This window comes from Oncorhynchus masou, chromosome 8 (genome assembly GCF_036934945.1).
Source record: "Oncorhynchus masou masou isolate Uvic2021 chromosome 8, UVic_Omas_1.1, whole genome shotgun sequence".
Lineage (NCBI taxonomy): Eukaryota > Metazoa > Chordata > Actinopteri > Salmoniformes > Salmonidae > Oncorhynchus > Oncorhynchus masou.
The window spans coordinates 39,953,369-39,972,317 of record NC_088219.1 but is presented as its reverse complement, the minus strand read 5'-3'; the positions used below and the strand labels follow the sequence as shown (position 1 = coordinate 39,972,317).

General features: G+C 40.7%; 1 protein-coding gene across 1 annotated transcript in view; it reads left to right on the top strand.

Annotated features, from left to right (window-relative positions):
- The first annotated feature begins 2,486 nt into the window (after positions 1-2,486).
- The window catches only part of LOC135544662 (tumor necrosis factor receptor superfamily member 10A-like), a 38,598-nt gene continuing 22,135 nt past the window's right edge, over positions 2,487-18,949 (top strand). The window contains exon 1 of the mRNA XM_064972450.1: positions 2,487-2,731. Within this exon, the coding sequence (XP_064828522.1) occupies positions 2,699-2,731 (33 nt within the window). The 5' untranslated portion in view covers positions 2,487-2,698. The remainder of the gene's footprint in view (positions 2,732-18,949) is intronic.

The following is an 18,949-nucleotide window of genomic DNA, read 5'->3' as shown; positions in this document are numbered from 1 at the left end:
GATGAACAGCATTCTCACATATGTATTCCTCTTGTCCAGGTGGGATAGGGCAGTGTGCAGTGCAAAGGCGATTGCCTGGATCTGTTGGGGCGGTGATATGATACTTGACTCTCAAAGCACTTCATGATGACAGAGGTGAGTGCTTCCGGGCATTAGTAGTCATTTAGTTCAGTTTCCTTAGCTTTCTTGGGTATGTGAACAATGCTGGACATCTTGAAGCAAGTGGGGACAACAGACTGAGATAGGGAGAGGTTGCAAATGTCAGTGATGGCCATATTTTACCAAAGAGAACCGTTTTAGTCAGAGACGTATAAGTGGTCTTAGTTTGTGTAGTGGGTAACAGGACATTCCTTCACTCTCTCCATGTCTTTTGTCTATGGAGCATTTCCCTAGCATAGTTGGCATACCAGTTGTGAACGTGGACCCAGACACACTCATACATATGCTGCACAACTCAGGCAAAACTGCATGCTACATACAATACGATGATCAAGCTGCAATATAGTCTTGTTCACCATCTGGTTAAGTTATCATAGAGAACCTAGCCGAGCAAGGGAGGATGTCAATGTGACCAATAATAACTCTGTAGACCTGTTGCATCTGGTCATTCACATAGGAGTGAAGTTTGGAGCCTACAGTGTTCTAATCATACCTACAGATGTGGCATTACATCCACCATGGTGCGGCAGGTTAGCCTAGTGGTTAGAGCGTTGGACTAGTAACCACAAGGTTGCAAGTTCAAACCCCCGAGCTGACAAGGTACAAATCTGTCGTTCTGCCCTTGAACAGGCAGTTAACCCACTGTTCCTAGGCCATCATTGAAAATAAGAATTTGTTCTTAACTGACTTGCCTAGTAAAATAAATAAATAAAAAATGACCTGTGGAACTACAGCTAATTTGCATCTTGTGTTGCTTGACTAAGCCTTTACCTTATTTGACACCCAAAACACATGTCCAATGGAAGCCAGAGTTTATCCAATGGTATTGAATTGCACCATTCTGGAGATGGACTGTCGATCTACATTTAATTGAGAGGCGTAGTAAGTCCTGCCGGTGTAAAGTTAATTTCACATAGAAAGGGCGATTCAGTGCTGTGCTGTTGTTCTTTTTCCAGTTGTGCAGTGCCAAAGCCTGGCACTTTAAATATGGTCTCAGAAAACCTGAAACACTTTACATTGACACTACATATGAGAAATTCATAGACATAAATAGGTTTGAATTGTTTTTAAATATGTGACAATTTGCAATATCAACCAATTTTGAGAGTCTTTCTCATGAAAATACTGTTCAAACAGATTCATTTAAATTACTGTAAGTTAAGTTTCACTTCTTTTATTTTATGGTCAAAAATACTTCACAGACAGATGAAAGGGAAGTAGGCTAGCCAGTGAACTGACCTCGTAATTATTTACGCTGTACTTGAGTAAAGTCACAGGTTTGCTGATTGCACAATATCACTGTTGCCTCACTCTCTGGCACTGGCAGAATGGATCCTACGATTTAAAGGAACGATCCAGTGAAAATCTCACTTTCAAAAGTTTATATCTGTTAACTCATACCCAATGTATGTTGTTGACTCATCCTATAATCGTAATTGTGGCCAAAGCATGAATTGGAGAAAAATCATTTTTTAATCCCACCTCAAACAGAGCATTTCAAAAATGCTTGCTACTTCCTCATAGAGGACAATGTCGTCCTCCTGACGAGGATGAGCTGGTCAATCAGCGGTCGACACATGTGAATATTTTTGATGACCAGTATACGCCCACACCATTGGTGGGGTACGGGTACGGTCACACCATTCCAAAACAGAAAAGCTGCTTTTTAACGTACATGTACTTAATAAAAATCATATGGAAGGCAAACAATTTCACTCATATTGTACTTAATTATTGATCATATTTCATAGAAATCTGGAAGCACTGGACAGTTACTTTAAAGAAGCAATCAAGTGTTGGAATTACCCAGGGTGCAATTGTTTACGCCTCGTGAATCAGGTGTTCCGAGAGCAGTATACTACGTTACAGAAGGTTCAGATGTAGTACACTTGATATTATCGCCAAACATTGTGATACGCAATATATTTAACACAAAATGTTGGAATGAATGAAGTACATGGCAGGTACCCTCGTGGTTAAGAGTGTTGGGCCAGTAATTAAACGTTAGCCGGTTTGAATCCCTGAGCCGACTTGGGGGAATAATCTGTTGATGTGCCCTTGAGCCAGGCACTTAACCATTATTGCACCTGTAAATAGTTCTGGATCAGAGCGTCTGCAAATGACTCAAATGTAAAGACGTAAAAAATACTCTATCCAACGTGCATAAAATATTATATTTATTGATGTCAACCTACTTCGAAGTTAACTCTTGGGAGTGACATTCTTGTTTTTTTCACTCCAAATGAAGTTATGTGATTGGTGTATGGGCATGACGTCAATGAGTATAGAGTACTGACTTTGAAAGAAGAATGCCATTGGTCGTGGGACTGTCCCAAGTGAGAGTGCTCAAGGCTGACACCTCTTCAGTATCTTTTTTATTTATTTATAACTAAATGCATGGAAACAACCGGATGTTTTAATAGCGGATTTTTTATTTACAATGTTTTTATTTTGTAAGTAGTCGTGTTTAGAGGAAGTTTTAGATTTCATAACGAGGTTGAATTTCGGATGATAGTCGCTTGAGTTCGGGGGTTCCAAGATGAACTTCAATCTGACGTTCATCAAAAGTTCGGTAAGCAAATAAAATATTGTACAGTGCCACATAGTAAACTATGTTCTATTATGTTTTGATAACACCGAAATGTGTGAGACGTGTAATCACTTTATTCGATATGTGTGTCGCCGATAATTGCAGCCTATAGTCTGTCAAGACCACTGGTTGAACTGAAGTGATTAGTTGAAGTATGAACGATACAAAGTATTTTTTTCTTTTTTTTTTACTCCGGGCTGAAATAGTAGCCAATGGATGCTATGGAGATTAAATACTTTATATAACCTGTTACAAACGAAGACTTAAGTTTACCCGAAGTGTATAACTTGCTCTCGGGCGAGGGGCCACGCTCAGGCAGCCGCTGCGCCTGCTGATCAAGAGAAGCAATAGACTACTGCAATCTCAGCCATCCATTAGATAACATTTCTCAATACTTATTGGTTAAACTATAACTTTCGGGAAGTGTCTCAAATTGTAGCCCACGTGGAGTTGAACACCATGGCGTGATAACTGCTGCGCATTTGAAGTGGTGTGTGTTTGTTTACTGGGACACAGTATTGGAAGTTTATACTGTAGGCGACTCTACTGTACATGTGTATAATTTCGAACCCTTCCCCCATTGACAACAGTCACCATCTGGTGCCGAACATGATCCCACGCTATTAATTCAGCCCCCAGGCATCAGCACTGTCTTGGACATTGGGTCAAACAAACCAGACCCTGCTGGCATCTTCTAAATTGGTGTCTTATAACAGTTTGAAACATTGGCTAAATGGCAGTCATGATTGAATTATATGATTGTATATTATATTTTTTATATTCATGTAGCGGCTAGATATTACCTTGATGTCACTGGGGGTACGCCTACTTACGACTTACACAGCTAACTACAGTATAGCCGAAGCCTACCTTTCAATGTAAGCCACCATGTTGATCAAAACATGGTTTAGCACCTCTGTATTAGAAGTCTCAAAGTATACAGAGCCCTTGGTATGCATAGAAATGTGGTCTGCATAATATCACAGCTTCAATATTCATGAATACATTGCGGAAAATGAATTTGAACTGTCCTAGATTCCTAGGTCACACATGCACACAGACAGACAGAAGCGCGCGCACACACACACACACACACACACACACAACACATGCCTATATATTTAATTTAGAGTTGTAGTAAGTCCTGCCAGTGTAAAGTTTATTCCACACAGAAAGGGCCATTCAGTGCTGTGCTGTTGTATTTTCCAGCCGTGCAGTGCCAAAGCCTGACACTATAAATATGGCCTCAGTAAAACCTGAAACACTTTACCTTGGATAAAAGACCATTTGGGTTTGACACTAAATATGAGAAATTCATAGACATCAATACGTTGGGATTGTTTTTAAATGTGTGACGATTTGGAATATCAACCAATTTGTGTGAAATGTTCATGGAAATACCATTCAAACAGATTAATTTATTGCCACACAACCATTGGTTGGAGGTATTTGCTATTTTATTGTCAGTTGGTTAATGGTTATTGTCAGTTGGGTAGGGGTAGGCAACACAAAAGGACATCACTTTTCCATTTCTACAAGTCAGCCCCAGGGGTTGTTTTGGACAGAATAGCCTAATCACCAGATCCAAGTTTGAAGTCATGCATTGCTCCGCTACTTAGACAAAATGACTTTGCTTTCTGGTGTGGCGATGTCATTGTTTATCTTTCCTGTAAACTACAGAAACTTCTGGAGTCTTCTCACCAGTCAGTGCTTGTTGCTAGGGGACTATGGCGGAGGACTTTCAAACCCCCTAACCCCTCTCGATTGCAAATGATTGCAGTGTATGTGCGTGTCCCTTTAGTAAATACCGATTTACGGATGATCAATGGCATCAATCTAGTCGTGCCCAGCCCGCACTCTTTTACACATGTTATCTAGGTGTGGGTTCAGACAGGACATCTCTGAGGTCAACAACAAAAGAAGACAACCATCAAGGAGTTGTAGGCCTACCTACTACTTCTATATTAGTAGAAGAACAAGTTCAAAAGTGTTGCTTAGGTTATTGGTCAACAGAGTGATTGTTTCTGCTACTTCACGGTAGATATTGGTCACGTGGAAAACATAGGCCTATTCTCTGGAACCGCATTTTAGAATATGTCTCTTTAACACTAGAACCGCATTTTAGAATATGTCTCTTTAACACTAGAACCGCATTTTAGAATATGTCTCTTTAACACGAGAACCGCATTTTAGAATATGTCTCTTTAACACTAGAACCGCATTTTAGAATATGTCTCTTTAACACTAGAACCGCATTTTAGAATATGTCTCTTTAACACTAGAACCGCATTTTAGAATATGTCTCTTTAAACGCTTTTAGAACTCTTTAACACTAGAACATTTTAGAATATGAATATATGTCTCTTTAACACTAGAACAGCAAAATATGTCCCACATTTTAGAATATGTCTCTTTAACACTAGAACCGCATTTTAGAATATGTCTCTTTAACACTAGAACCGCATTTTAGAATATGTCTCTTTAACACTAGAACCGCATTTTAGAATGTCTCTTTAACACGAGAACCGCATTTTAGAATATGTCTCTTTAACACTAAAACCGCATTTTAGAATATTTCTCTTTAACACTAGAACCGCATTTTAGAATATGTATCTTTAACACTAGAACCGCATTTTAGAATGTCCCTTTAACACGAGAACCGCATTTCAGAATATGTCTCTTTAACACTAGAACCGCATTTTAGAATATGTCTCTTTAACACGAGAACCGCATTTTAGAATATGTCTCTTTAACACTAGAACCGCATTTTAGAATATGTCTCTTTAACACTAGAACCGCATTTTAGAATGTCTCTTTAACACTAGAACCGCATTTTAGAATATGTCTCTTTAACACTAAAACCGCATTTTAGAATATTTCTCTTTAACACTAGAACCGCATTTTAGAATATGTCTCTTTAACACTAGAACCGCATTTTAGAATATGTCTCTTCAACACTAGAACCGCATTTTAGAATATGTCTCTCTAACACTAGAACCGCATTTTAGAATATGTCTCTTTAACACTAGAACCGCATTTTAGAATATGTCTCTTTAACACTAGAACCGCATTTTAGAATATGTCTCTTTAACACGAAACCCGCATTTTAGAATATGTCTCTTTAACACTAGAACCGCATTTTAGAATATGTCTCTTTAACACTAGAACAGCATTTTAGAATATGTCTCTTTAACACTAGAACAGCATTTTAGAATATGTCTCTTTAACACTAGAACCGCATTTTAGAATATGTCTCTTTAACACTAGAACCGCATTTTAGAATGTCTCTTTAACACGAGAACCGCATTTTAGAATATGTCTCTTTAACACTAAAACCGCATTTTAGAATATTTCTCTTTAACACTAGAACCGCATTTTAGAATATGTCTCTTTAACACTAGAACCGCATTTTAGAATATGTCTCTTTAACACGAGAACCGCATTTTAGAATATGTCTCTTTAACACGAAAACCGCATTTTAGAATATGTCTCTAACACTAGAACCGCATTTTAGAATATGTCTCTTTAACACTAGAACCGCATTTTAGAATATGTCTCTTTAACACTAGAACCGCATTTTAGAATGTCTCTTTAACACGAGAACCGCATTTTAGAATATGTCTCTTTAACACTAAAACCGCATTTTAGAATATTTCTCTTTAACACTAGAACCGCATTTTAGAATATGTCTCTTTAACACTAGAACCGCATTTTAGAATATGTCTCTTTAACACTAGAACCGCATTTTAGAATATGTCTCTTTAACACGAAAACCGCATTTTAGAATATGTCTCTAACACTAGAACCGCATTTTAGAATATGTCTCTTTAACACTAGAACCGCATTTTAGAATATGTCTCTTTAACACTAGAACCGCATTTTAGAATATGTCTCTTTAACACTAGAACCGCATTTTAGAATATGTCTCTTTAACACTAGAACCGCATTTTAGAATATGTCTCTTTAACACGAGAACCGCATTTTAGAATATGTCTCTTTAACACTGGAACCGCATTTTAGAATATGTCTCTTTAACACGAGAACCGCATTTTAGAATATGTCTCTTTAACACTAGAACCGCATTTTAGAATATGTCTCTTTAACACGAGAACCGCTGGGCCGAGAGGGACCCCCCTTTCAATCTAATGAGCAGTCATTCTGACTGCCAAAATTCTAAGAGTGTAATAAATATCATATATACTGTGGCAAAAATAATCATTTGGTTGTGTTTCTGAAGGTAACACAAAAGCATTTAAGGATTGTATTTTTGAATACCATCTCTGGTATAGTGAAATAGAATGGTACCAGGCTGACACCTCTTACATTCCACTGCAAGCACCTGCATGGATAAAGTAGAGAAGTCACATGCAGACTACAGCCTACATTACAATGCAACCCCAGTGCAAGCATTGTAATAAGAAGGCAGGTGTCAACATTCACTCACACGTCTCTCTGTTCCGTTGTCAATTAGAGTTCATATCAAACCTCAGAAAGTAAGAGGAAGGATGTGGGGAACAGCTGTGACGGTGTCAAATGTAATTTGACACTATAAGGATCAGAACAAAGGAAGTGATGCTTTAATATTTACGCCATTGAAGAGACATTCTACGTACTTTGAAATTCATTCTACGTTACTCAAAATTCCTAAATTCAAAGTGTTGATAAGGAGTAGTGAAGGTGACATGTTCCTTTATTGACTCAACCACGGGTTCCAGGCCGTCAAAGATCTCAGCCACTTAATAGCCTTTGACAAAGACTTGTTTATCTGTTGTAAATGTTAGATTGACGTCATGTGGTCACCAAGATTTATCAGGAAATGCACCTGTTGCCCTTATGTATGACTCAGTTTCCTGTGTACTGTAGCTCCTGTAGACACATAGAGCAAGAGAGAGAGAGACAGACAGACAGACAGACAGCTGGCATTTATGACACCCGCTCAAGCTGAGGAACATGCCAAGACGTGTTTGATGTGTTTGAAGTTGCTCTTATATTCTAAAATTGCCTTCACTACAGTAGACCGATTTGTTTGATGCAGTTGTCATCCACCAATGACTTGTTACTCAGGATACGTACACTGCCAAATTTATTAGGTACACTCATCTAGTACCGGGCCGGACCCCCCTTTCCCTCCAGAAAAACCTGAATTATTTGGAGCATGGAAACATTGCTCAATCAAGGTAACTAACGTGTGCCAGGAAAACGTTCCCCCATACCATTACACCGCCGCCACCAGCCTGTACCATTGACACCAGGCAGGATGGGGCCATGGACTCATGCCGCTTACTCCAAATCCTGACTCTGCCATCAGCATGACGCAACAGGAACCAGGATTCGTCTTGCCATCCTCTACCTCTCTCATCAACGAGCTGTTTTTGCCCAGAGGACTGCCACTAACTGGATGTTTTTTGTTTGTCGCGCCATTCTCAGTAAACCTTAGACACTGTCATGCGTGAAAAACCCAGGATGCCAGCCATTTCTGAGATACTGGAACCCTGCAAGCCTGGCACCGACAATCATGACACGCTCATAGTCGCTTAGGTCACTCGTTGTGCCCATTCTAACGTTCAATCTAACAGTAACTGAATGCCTGTCTGCCTGCTTTATATAGCAAGCCAAGGCCACGTGACTCACTGTCTCGAGTAGCGAACCATTTTCGAGAACGGGATGGTGTCCCTAATAAACTGGCCACTGAGTGTAGTTAGTGAACCTTGTACTTTATTTCATGGTACATCAGTTACCAGGTATTTATTAATAAATAACATAGTCAAATGGAAACTACGTGGTTTGTTTCTTTGGGGATTCATTTACCATCACAGTGCTTTACAGTGTAAATAACACATTTCTCTGACTGTATTAGTAAAGTATAGATCTACTGAACTAGTAAAGTAGCCGACTAGTTCAACTAGAGCTGAATTCAAGAAAACTCAGACAGTTTGTGATGTCAGAATTATCACCAGTCTGAATTGAACACAGACATCCGTAACCGTGACTGGGAGGGCATATGCTATCATTGACAGTGGCCACACTTCTGTTTAAAATTTGAGTTCAAACTGTCTCAAAGGTGTCTCGCAACTCTGCCATAGTTCTCTATGTATTTTTCCCTCCTAGATCTTAGACCCAAAAAATGCTCAAATGTTCAGAGGATGTTGAACGAGACCCAGCCTTTGTTCATAGGTTGGGATATTGTTTACAAAGACATAAATCACACGTTGAGATAGTCACTTAGGCCCTGTAGATCTGTTGGCCCAGACACATAGTCTGAATTTTTCCTCTGATGTGTTTATGGAGAAGACTATAAAGTGTCCAGGGGCTTCAAATAGCTTTTTACTTGGAGACACCCCTGTTAAGGAGCTAATGTGATTGTCTTTGGAACAAGTTAATGGATTCGGGATTCTCTAAAGAGATTTGTGAGTGAGTCACTCTTCTCTTTCTCTCCGTCTTCCCATCTTTCTCTCTCTCGCGCCGCACTTTCAACAGCCTACCTATATCTGTGTCATTCCTTTCTAACTCGGGCAAAAAAGAACATAACTCTGCTCTAAAATGAAGGCAAAAAAGGGTCAACTCAGTCTAATAGGTTGAGTTGGCTAAGTATGGTGTTACCGCGAAGCTAGTTTCACAGAAAGTCCAACTCTTTGTCCGTAAAGAGTAGTTAACTCTATGGAACACCTGTTTGAGTCTCCTTACCACAACTCTTAGACATTACAGTGCACTTCTTTCTCACACTTCATCGAGTCAGACTCCTTGTGGTCACTCAGTCTCATTGTCAGTCATGTCACCAACCACAAGTGTTTGGCTTTGAGCAGGAATTTTGTCATAACTAACTTCACAAAAGTTGTTGTTTACACCTCGCACTGAGGTGAAAGCCAACTAACCAACTAACCTAACATGTCACTCACTGCAACCCAGCGTCACACACCCAGCGTCACACACAGGCACACACAAACACAATGTGCTATGGTACAGTAATCAATGAACCCTACCCCCATGAGAAAACTTAGTGTGTGTGTGTGTGTGTGTGTGTGTGTGTGTGTGTGTGTGTGTGTGTGTGTGTGTGTGTGTGTGTGTGTGTGTGTGTGTGTGTGTGTGTGTGTGTGTGTGTGTGTGTGTGTGTGTGTGTGTCTTCCCTGAGTATAAATAACTGCCAGAGCGGATACGACCCAGTGGCTCTTGGGCCCGGCCTTGACTAGAAGGACTAGAGAGAGAGAGGAGCTGAGCCCGGCATGAAGCCTCTGCATTGTCTGGGCCTTCCTGTACTCCCTGGGAGGAGGGGGCCCCACCGTTTCACACGCTCCCTACTGATACGCTGTGCGTGTGACTGGGGAAACTGAATGTGTGTCATTGTATTTTGCCGGCTTCGTGTAATGTTTTGTGTGTGTGTGTGTGTGCAACTGTGCGTGTGTTGTGGTTATTGTTGTGTCTTTTTGGTAGCTTTATGTACTGCTCCATATTTGTCTGTGCTGTTTCTCAAAAAACAAAGTCAAACTTTCACCCCCCCCCCCCTCCCCCCCATATGTCTTTGTTACACTCTTAGAAAAAAGGTGCTATCTAGAACCCAAAAGGGTTCTTTGGCTGTCCCCATCGGAGAATCCTTTGAAGAACCCGGTTCTACATGGAACCACAGACGGTTCTACATGGAACCCAAAAGTTCAATCTGGAACCAAAACGAGTTCTTCTATGGGGACAGTCAAAGAACCATTTTGGATCCCTGTTTTCTAAGTGTCTGATGAAGAATAGCTGTGGTGGATGAGTAACTTGTTCTTAATGATACAAGCTGTGATGTACCATACCCCAGACAACTACCACAGAAGAGGTATGCGTAACGCATACAGAATGTCACCTGGTTTAGTACTGAAAGACATAACCAGAGCATGTCTTCTCCTCCCAGCTTTAAAAGAAAAGCAGGATTTATCTCTCAAGAAGAAGACCAGTTGACTTTCAGCATCTTGCCAGGGTTATCTATGTGGGTTTGAATGGCAAAGTAGTTTAGTATGAGCTTACTCAGAGTGACATGAGTCAATTAAATACACTTACATTCAGGAATTTCCAGATTTAAAGGAGGAGAGAAACTAAAGTAAAGGAGTGGTGTGTTATCAAAACATGAATGGATGGATTTCTTAATTATACACTGCCATGAGAAATGTTGCTAGTATACGTGTGTTCTCAGTCAAACGTGTAATTGATATACGGTATTGTACATTTGGCTACAAGGCAGTGTTTTGTAATGGTGTTGAAGGTTACCTAATGTTTCCATGGATTTATAGGTAGAAAAAAATAAGAGAGCAAGGGTCTGAACTAGAGGTCGACCGATTAGAATTTTTCGACGCCGATACTGATTATTGAAGGACCAAAAAAGCCGATACCCGATTAATCTGCCGATTTAAAAAATATATATATATATTTGTAAAAATGACAATTACAACAATACTGAATGAACACTTATTTTAATTTAATATAATACATATCAATCAAATAAATTTAGCCTCAAGTAAATAATGAAACATGTTCAATTTGGTTTAAATAATGCATAAACCAAGTGTTGGAGAAGAACGTAAAAGTGCAATATGTGCCATGTAAGAAAGCTAACGTTTCAGTTCCTTGCTCAGAACATGAGAACATATGAAAGCTGGTGGTTCCTTTTAACATGAGTCTTCAATATTCCCAGGTAAGAAGGTTTAGGTTGTAGTTATTATAGGAATTATAGGACTAATATCATCAACCATGTGTAGTTAACTAGTGATTATGATTGTTTTTTACAAGATAAGTTTAATGCTACCAAGCAACTTACCTTGACTTACTGCATTCGCGTAACAGGCAGTCTCCTTGTGGATTGCAATGAGAGAGAGGCAGGTTGTTATTGTGTTGGACTAGTTAACTGTAAGGTTGCAAGATTGGATCCCCTGAGCCGACAAGGTGAAAATCTGTTGTTCTGCCCCTGCACAAGGCAGTTAACCCACCATTCCTAGGCCGTCATTGAAAATCAGAATGTGTTCTTAACTGTCTTGCCTAGTTAAATAAAGGTATACAAAAATATATATTAAAATAATTTTAAAAATTGTCAAATCGGCGCCCAAAAATACCGATTTTTTTATGAAAACTTGAAATCGGCCATAATTAATCGGCCATTCCGATTAATTGGTCGACCTCTAGTCTGAACAGACTAAGAACAAGATGTGGTTTGTGTCCTAAAGAACTGTCAAACTGAAAACCCACAACAAATACCTTGTTTTTTATTGTTGCCTTTTAGTTTTGGTCTTTCAGTAATTCAAGACACAAACCACGAAGGGTCTTGTTCTTAGCCAGGTACTTTGTTTAGGGGTGACTGGGATGAGTAATAGCTGAACGTTGTGTCATGTGAAGACTTATAATAATAGGTCCCCAGGAAGTTATAAAACTGGCCTAATACAGTGATTATAAGCAATTGACCCACAAGACACCATCCCTCATCTATCTATTGGCACATTTACAATGGATAAGGGACTGTTTCTGTCCAACTATATCACAACCCTAAATAAATGGGGGTAAAATAGACACTGAATGAAATGAGGGAATTTAGACAGTTCTTATTGGTTTGCTATTAGGACATAGCTAGATCTACATAAAATATGGCATGGGACGCAAACTCCTCTTGACATCACCCCGTAGCACTCACTTCTGTCAACATGAAGTGCTTTGAGAGACGAGTCAAGGACACCTCTACCTTACCTGTCACCCTAGACCCACTTCAATTTGTTTACCGCCCATGCAAATGAATGACTTAAAAATCATACAATGTGATTTTCTGGATTTTTGTTTTAGATTCCGTCTCTCACAGTTGAAGTGTACCTATGATAACAATTACAGACTTTGTGAGTTGGAAAACCTGCAAAATCGGCAGTGTATCAAATACTTGTTCTCCCCCCTGGACATAGACTTGAAATCACTGGCCACTTTAATAAATGGAACACTAGTCACTTTAATAATGTTTACATATCTTGCATTACTCATCTTATATGTATATACTGTATTCTATACTATTCTACTGTATCTTAGTCTACGCCGCTCTGACATTGCTCATCCATATATTTATACATTCTTAATTCCATTCCTTACTTAGATTTGTGTGTATTGGGTATATGTTGTGAAATTGTTAGAAATTACTTGTCAGAAACACAAGCATTTTGCTACACCCACAATAACATCTGCTAGACACGTGTATGTGACCCATACAAGTTGATTTGATTTGACATCGACTTTTGCCATTTCGAAATAATCTGTCAAACAATAATTTCCACGCGAAGTGTCCCTTTAAGTGTCTCTCCCCTGTAAGTGTCTCTCCCCTTTAAGTGTCTCTCCCCTTTAAGTGTCTCTCCCCTGTAAGTGTCTCTCCCCTTTAAGTGTCTCTCCCCTTTAAGTGTCTCTCCCCTTTAAGTGTCTCTCCCCTTTAAGTGTCTCTCCCCTTTAAGTGTCTCTCCCCTTTAAGTGTCTCTCCCCTTTAAGTGTCTCTCCCCTTTAAGTGTCTCTCCCCTGTAAGTGTCTCTCCCCTTTAAGTGTCTCTCCCCTTTAAGTGTCTCTCCACGTTCTGTGTCTCTTCATCTCAGCCTACCTTCCTCTTAGCAATTCTTTCCTTGGCTAATCGGAACCTCCATAACAGGGCCTGTTTCCTCCATCCGCCTGTCCAGTTAATCTGAGCGGATGGGTGTTCCGTATTCCCGCTGTCACGTATTTTCCTCCCAGATAATAGATGAGAGAATAGGCAAGGCTAATGGGAAAGGCATGATTGGGATACAGAGGAGGGTCAGGGTCCCAAATCTCCCACTCTCCGGATCCAGGGGCGTAATGAGGTACAGCGTGCTGCTCCTTATATCAGATGCGACGATGATTGAAATCATCTGTCCTGTATCAAATAAAGTACATTCTCCCTTGGCCCTTCTACTGTGTGTGCATGTGTGTGTACACTGTGCTCACTTGTGTGTGTGTGTGTGTGCGTACGTGTGTGTCTTTCCCATTGCTCTCCCTGAGATAATGAGGCTCACTGTACGACCAAATTACACCCCTGTAAATGCCACATTGATAACTTGCTCCACTGAAAGGGGTTCCTGTCATTCAGCAATAAATACAATCTCAGTGTACACGGTGGCATGTGTTGAATGTGCCAGGGCAATTTGGAAGTACCCGAATGCAGTGACAGGAACTGGTTGAGAGTGCGGCTCAATGATGCTCAGATAGGCTACAGTCCATTCATTTTCTCTCTCTCTCTCTCTCTCTCGCGCTCTGTCTGCCATGTGCAGGGCAGTATGTCTGCTGTACTGTACAACACTAGAGTATTTAGTATTGGTGGGCTGCCAGAGGCAAGGGAGTGTGGCTGTAGGACTTGGAGGGCTCTCTCTCAACACTGAGGTTGAGGTGGTCACTCTGGTCCTCTTCCTTACGAAACATATACCACATTGTGTGTGTGTGTGTGTGTGACAGAGAGAGAGAATGTGGTGGAGGGGTCATTGGTGTGTGTGCTGTCTAGTGTTTAGATAAGTCTATGGTGAGGGATAATGTCTTCTGCAGCACTTAGCATTATTAGTCATTATACCAGGGTACTGTAACTACAAGGAAGTAACCAGTGTGATATGAAAAACACAAAAAGATGTGTGTAAAGTGGTAAGGCCTGTAGGAAAGAATAGCTTTGTAGCTGTAATGTTGGTCGATCAGGTTTTGATGTCTGCATTTAGGATGTACTGTACAATGTGTCAGTCTACTGTCTCCTCAGTTTGATACCAAGTGCTTACTGTACTTGTACAGAAGTGATTTTGTGCAGAATACAGATGTTTTCCAGTGGTGTAAAGTACTTAAAAATACTTTAAAGTACTACTTAGTTTTTGGGGGTATCTCTACTTTTCTATTTATATTTCTGACTACTTTCATGTTTACTTCACTACATATTCATAAAGAGAATACTCCATCCATTTTCCTTGACACCCAAAAGTACTCGTTACATTTGGAATGCTAAGCAGGATATGAAAGTGGTCCAAGTAGCCTAGTGGTTGGAGCGTTGGACTAGTAACCTAGAAGTTGCAAGATCGTATCCCTGAGCTGACAAGGTACACATCTGTCGTTCTGCCCCTGAACAAGGCAGTTATCCCGCTAGGCTGTCATTGAAAATAAGAATGTGTTCTTAACTGACTTGCCTTGTTAAATAAAGGTAACATAAAAAAATAATTCCCGCACTTATCAACAGATCATCCCTACTGCCTCTGATCTGGCAGACTCACTAAGCACACATGCTTCATTTGTAAGTAATGTTGGAGCGTAACTCTGGCTATCCGTAAATTAAGAAAATAAGAAAATGGCTTCGTCTGGTTAGCTTAATATAATGCACCTGAATTTATCATGATTTTTACTTTTACTTTTACTTTTGAGACTTAAGTCAATTTTAAACCAAATATAGACTTTTACTCAGTTAGTATTTTACTGGGTGACTTTTACTTTTACCTATGGCATTTTCTATGAAGGTATCTTTACTTTTACTCAAGTATGACAATTGGGTCCTTTTTCACCACTGCTTTTCCCCAATTCAACACTTGAGCAGCACACCTCAGACACACAAGAAACTCTCACTCTCTGATGGCCATGGCTCAATGGGAAAATTCCATTGTTCGATATTCCTCCTCCCCATAAAGTGAACTTTCCCCAAACACAGAGCTGCTGAGAGAAGAACAGGTTTGTCTGTGAGGATGGGATGGCTGCTGAACGGCGGAATCTAGTGTTCCACAGGCCCAAGAATGCACCCAGACAGGAAATGATGTCACCGTTTAGCAGCCCTGTGTGTGTGTGTGTGTGTGTGTGTATGTTCTTTCCAGTATAGACAGGCCACCTGGCTTTTGATTGGGCACATAACCATGGTTACCCTTCTAAGCAAGCCTGATTACTGTCTGTGGGAATAGCCATGGTTTCGCTACTTATTTGTATATGATGTGGTTCCAATGCATGGCTCAAGCTCTCCTCTCTCCTTCCCTGGTTGTTTTTCTCCTTTTTTCCTTCTTTCTCTCTCACAAATTTCAGAAAATGAACACATACTTGCACACTGTCATTTTCTTTTTTCACACGGCCTCAGTCACACACCCAACTCTTTTGCTCCCTCTATACAATCTTACAAGCTGTTATAATCCTCTCGCCCCCTCTCGCTTGTTCTCTGTTTGTGCCTGCAATCTCTCTCGCTCTCTCGCCCTTCTCTTTGGCTCTTCTCTCTCACAATAGCCCTATTCCCACTGCGAGATATGAAGAAGAGTCTGTGGAGTGGAGTGATGAAAGGGATTCCCCCCACCACTCTGGGACCTGTGGTGCCACCTCTGAAATCATCATACATTGTTACAACATATCCTATTTGTATGATCTACATTTGACATGTTTTTTGGGTGGGGATGGGCTTCCATAGTTTTACGTGGCTCAGTGTAGCCGGCAGCTACTGTGGCAATTTCAGAATGTAACAGACTGTTACTACAATTTCAGGTAAAACCTCAATAAAACAAGTCTTGAATGTTAGGAAAATGTCAACATTTCAGCTATTTCAAACACATTGCTCTGCTGTGACCATTTATACTGTAGGGGTGTTGGCTCAACGAGACAATTCTGTTCGCAGTGCCCTGCTCCAAAGCAAACTCCAGAGGTAGTGACCGATGCCTAGCAAGTATGCAAGTTTACATTTCAGTAATATGTGCAGTTGAAGTGTGAAGAGGCTCTGTGTTTGGATAAAGCTAAATGGTGTGAGTGCTCTGCCGCTCGTAGGCCCCTCCGCTCTGCCTGCCTGTGTCTGTGGAAAGTCTGACATGAGCCGATAGAACGGGGAGGTGGAAAGGGGGGAGAAGGAGAGAGCCATCAAGAGGCGTGATGGCTGCACAGTAGGGCTGCACCGGCCAGGAAACTCCCTGTGCACAACAAGACATGACCACCTTCCAGAGAACCAAGTGAGGAGCGACAGGAGCTTAGTCAGGAGTCAACTCTGTTGTCAACATCAGCCTGTCAGTCAGGAGTCAACCATAGTCTGACAAGAAGCAACTCCGGTCTGTTAGTCAGAGGTCAACTCCAGTCTGTTAGTCAGGGGTCAAAACCCACTAGTGTTCCAGGAATGCCCCTGGTTCACCCGGAGAAGATTGACCCCAAGAGACACATGTAGGAATTGGTGTGTTGTGATGAGCTTCTGTTGGTTGTCATAGACAAAGTGGAGTTTTTATAATACCATTGCAACCGTTGCTACACACAGGGGAAAAAAAGTGTCACCTAAAAGGGTTCTTTAGCTGTCCCCATAGGAGAACCCTTTGAAGAACCCTTGTTGGTTCCAAGTAGAACTGTTTTGGGTTCCATGTAGAACACAGGGTTCTACATGGAACCAAAAAGGGTTGTCCTATGGGGACAGCCAAAGAACCCGCTTGGAACCCTTTTTTCTAAGAGTGTATGTTTCTTCAGCATCTTCGTTTACCAGCTACTGCCCGTGCACACACACAGACTTATTCAGAAAATGGACACTACCTTTTGAGGAAAGTCTACCTACTATTGGTACTATACAATTTTTTTTATAGTACCCAAAATGGTATGTTTACATGCACACTGATAATTCAATATTAAACTGATTATGGCAGTAGTCCGAGATTGGAAATAGCCATGTAAACACCTCACATAGCTTATCTTCATCGGCATACGGTCAAAATCAAAGTAAGCTCATGTCGATTAAAATTCCTGGTTTTCGAAACAATCGTTCAATTCAATCGTTCAAATTATTAGGACATATAAACAGTTTAAATGGCGCTCCAGTGGTGTATTTGATCTGCACCTGTGCCACACCGGCAGCACAAGTCTCCCTGTTATGCGCAAATTAAGTGAGTTTAGAAAAACTGAAAGTATGCATCTTAGAAATAGTTTTCACACAGAAACTTTATATGTCCAATTTCAGAATCAAATAGGCTTCACAAAAATAACATGGTCACTGTAGTAGAATGTTTATTTCGATTAGGCGATTTTCTGCATTAACAAACGTTTTTGATTTCAGACCATGTCCATGTAAGCAGGATTATTAGGGAAATTGTTCTTCTTAAAAAGCACGTAAACATTTTAAACAAACTATTAGATTAATCTGACTATCCACAATAATTCAATTATTCTGTGCTTGTATCTGTGCTCCGTGACTTCCATATATCTGTGATTTAATTTGACCATGGGAAAAATAAGAGCTATTGCGTAAAAATGATGGGTTCGATTAAACTGAGCCCTGTGTGCGAGGTATGGGGGTCGGAGGGAGGGTGGTTGGATAAGGCGGGGTACAAGAGAGCCAAAACTAGGCCGCTCATTTACATGGGAAGGTTCGCGTTACGTCCGAGGCGGTTCGTGGTGGTGTCGCATGTCAGCCCAGTCAAAGAGCCCGGCTTTAAGAATGTGGGTCATTTGAAGTACAGGGACTAAAGCGTGTTGTTCGGCCGTGAATAGGGCCTTCTCACAATGACACGATGAAAAGGTGTGTGAACAAACACCCGTGCCCGGGGGGACACGCTAAAGTCCTCTGCCGTATTCTTTTCTGTCCCTCCATCCATGCAAGCCCTGTTGTTATCTAGCACATGAATGGATTTACTGGGATGATGGGAATCAATCTGTTATCGGCAGCAACGTGCTAGCTTTAGCTATAAGATATCTTATCTCCTTACTAGGGAGGATCATGGTCGTCCAAGACAATAGATTTAACCAATATGACATTTTGAATAGGTTGAAATGGTTTGGATGAGCTTTGAACTCTCATAAGCGTCTGTATGACTATGCGGGGGAAAAAATATTGGTGCAAGGAGACGGAAGCAACATTGTGACAAATGCAATCTGTTTTTAACTCCCTTTATGTCTTTCTTCTCTGAACACCAGAACAGTGATGCCACCAGGCCATTCAACATCGCCAGAATCCTACTTCAACTGTACTGAATGACTCATGCACTCCGCACTCCACACCTTACTTTAAAACCAGTACAGGGTGTAAACCTGTATACTAGGGCTGACCCCAATTCTTCAACTGTGTTTGGTCGCTAGGCAGTTGGTCGACCGAGATTATTTTAACTGAGCTGTAACAAATATACAGTTGAAGTCGGACGTTTACATACACTTAGGTTGGAGTCATTTTCAACCACTCCACACATTACTTGTTATTAACAAACTATAGTTTTGGCAAGTGTTTACAGACAGATTATTCCACTTATAATT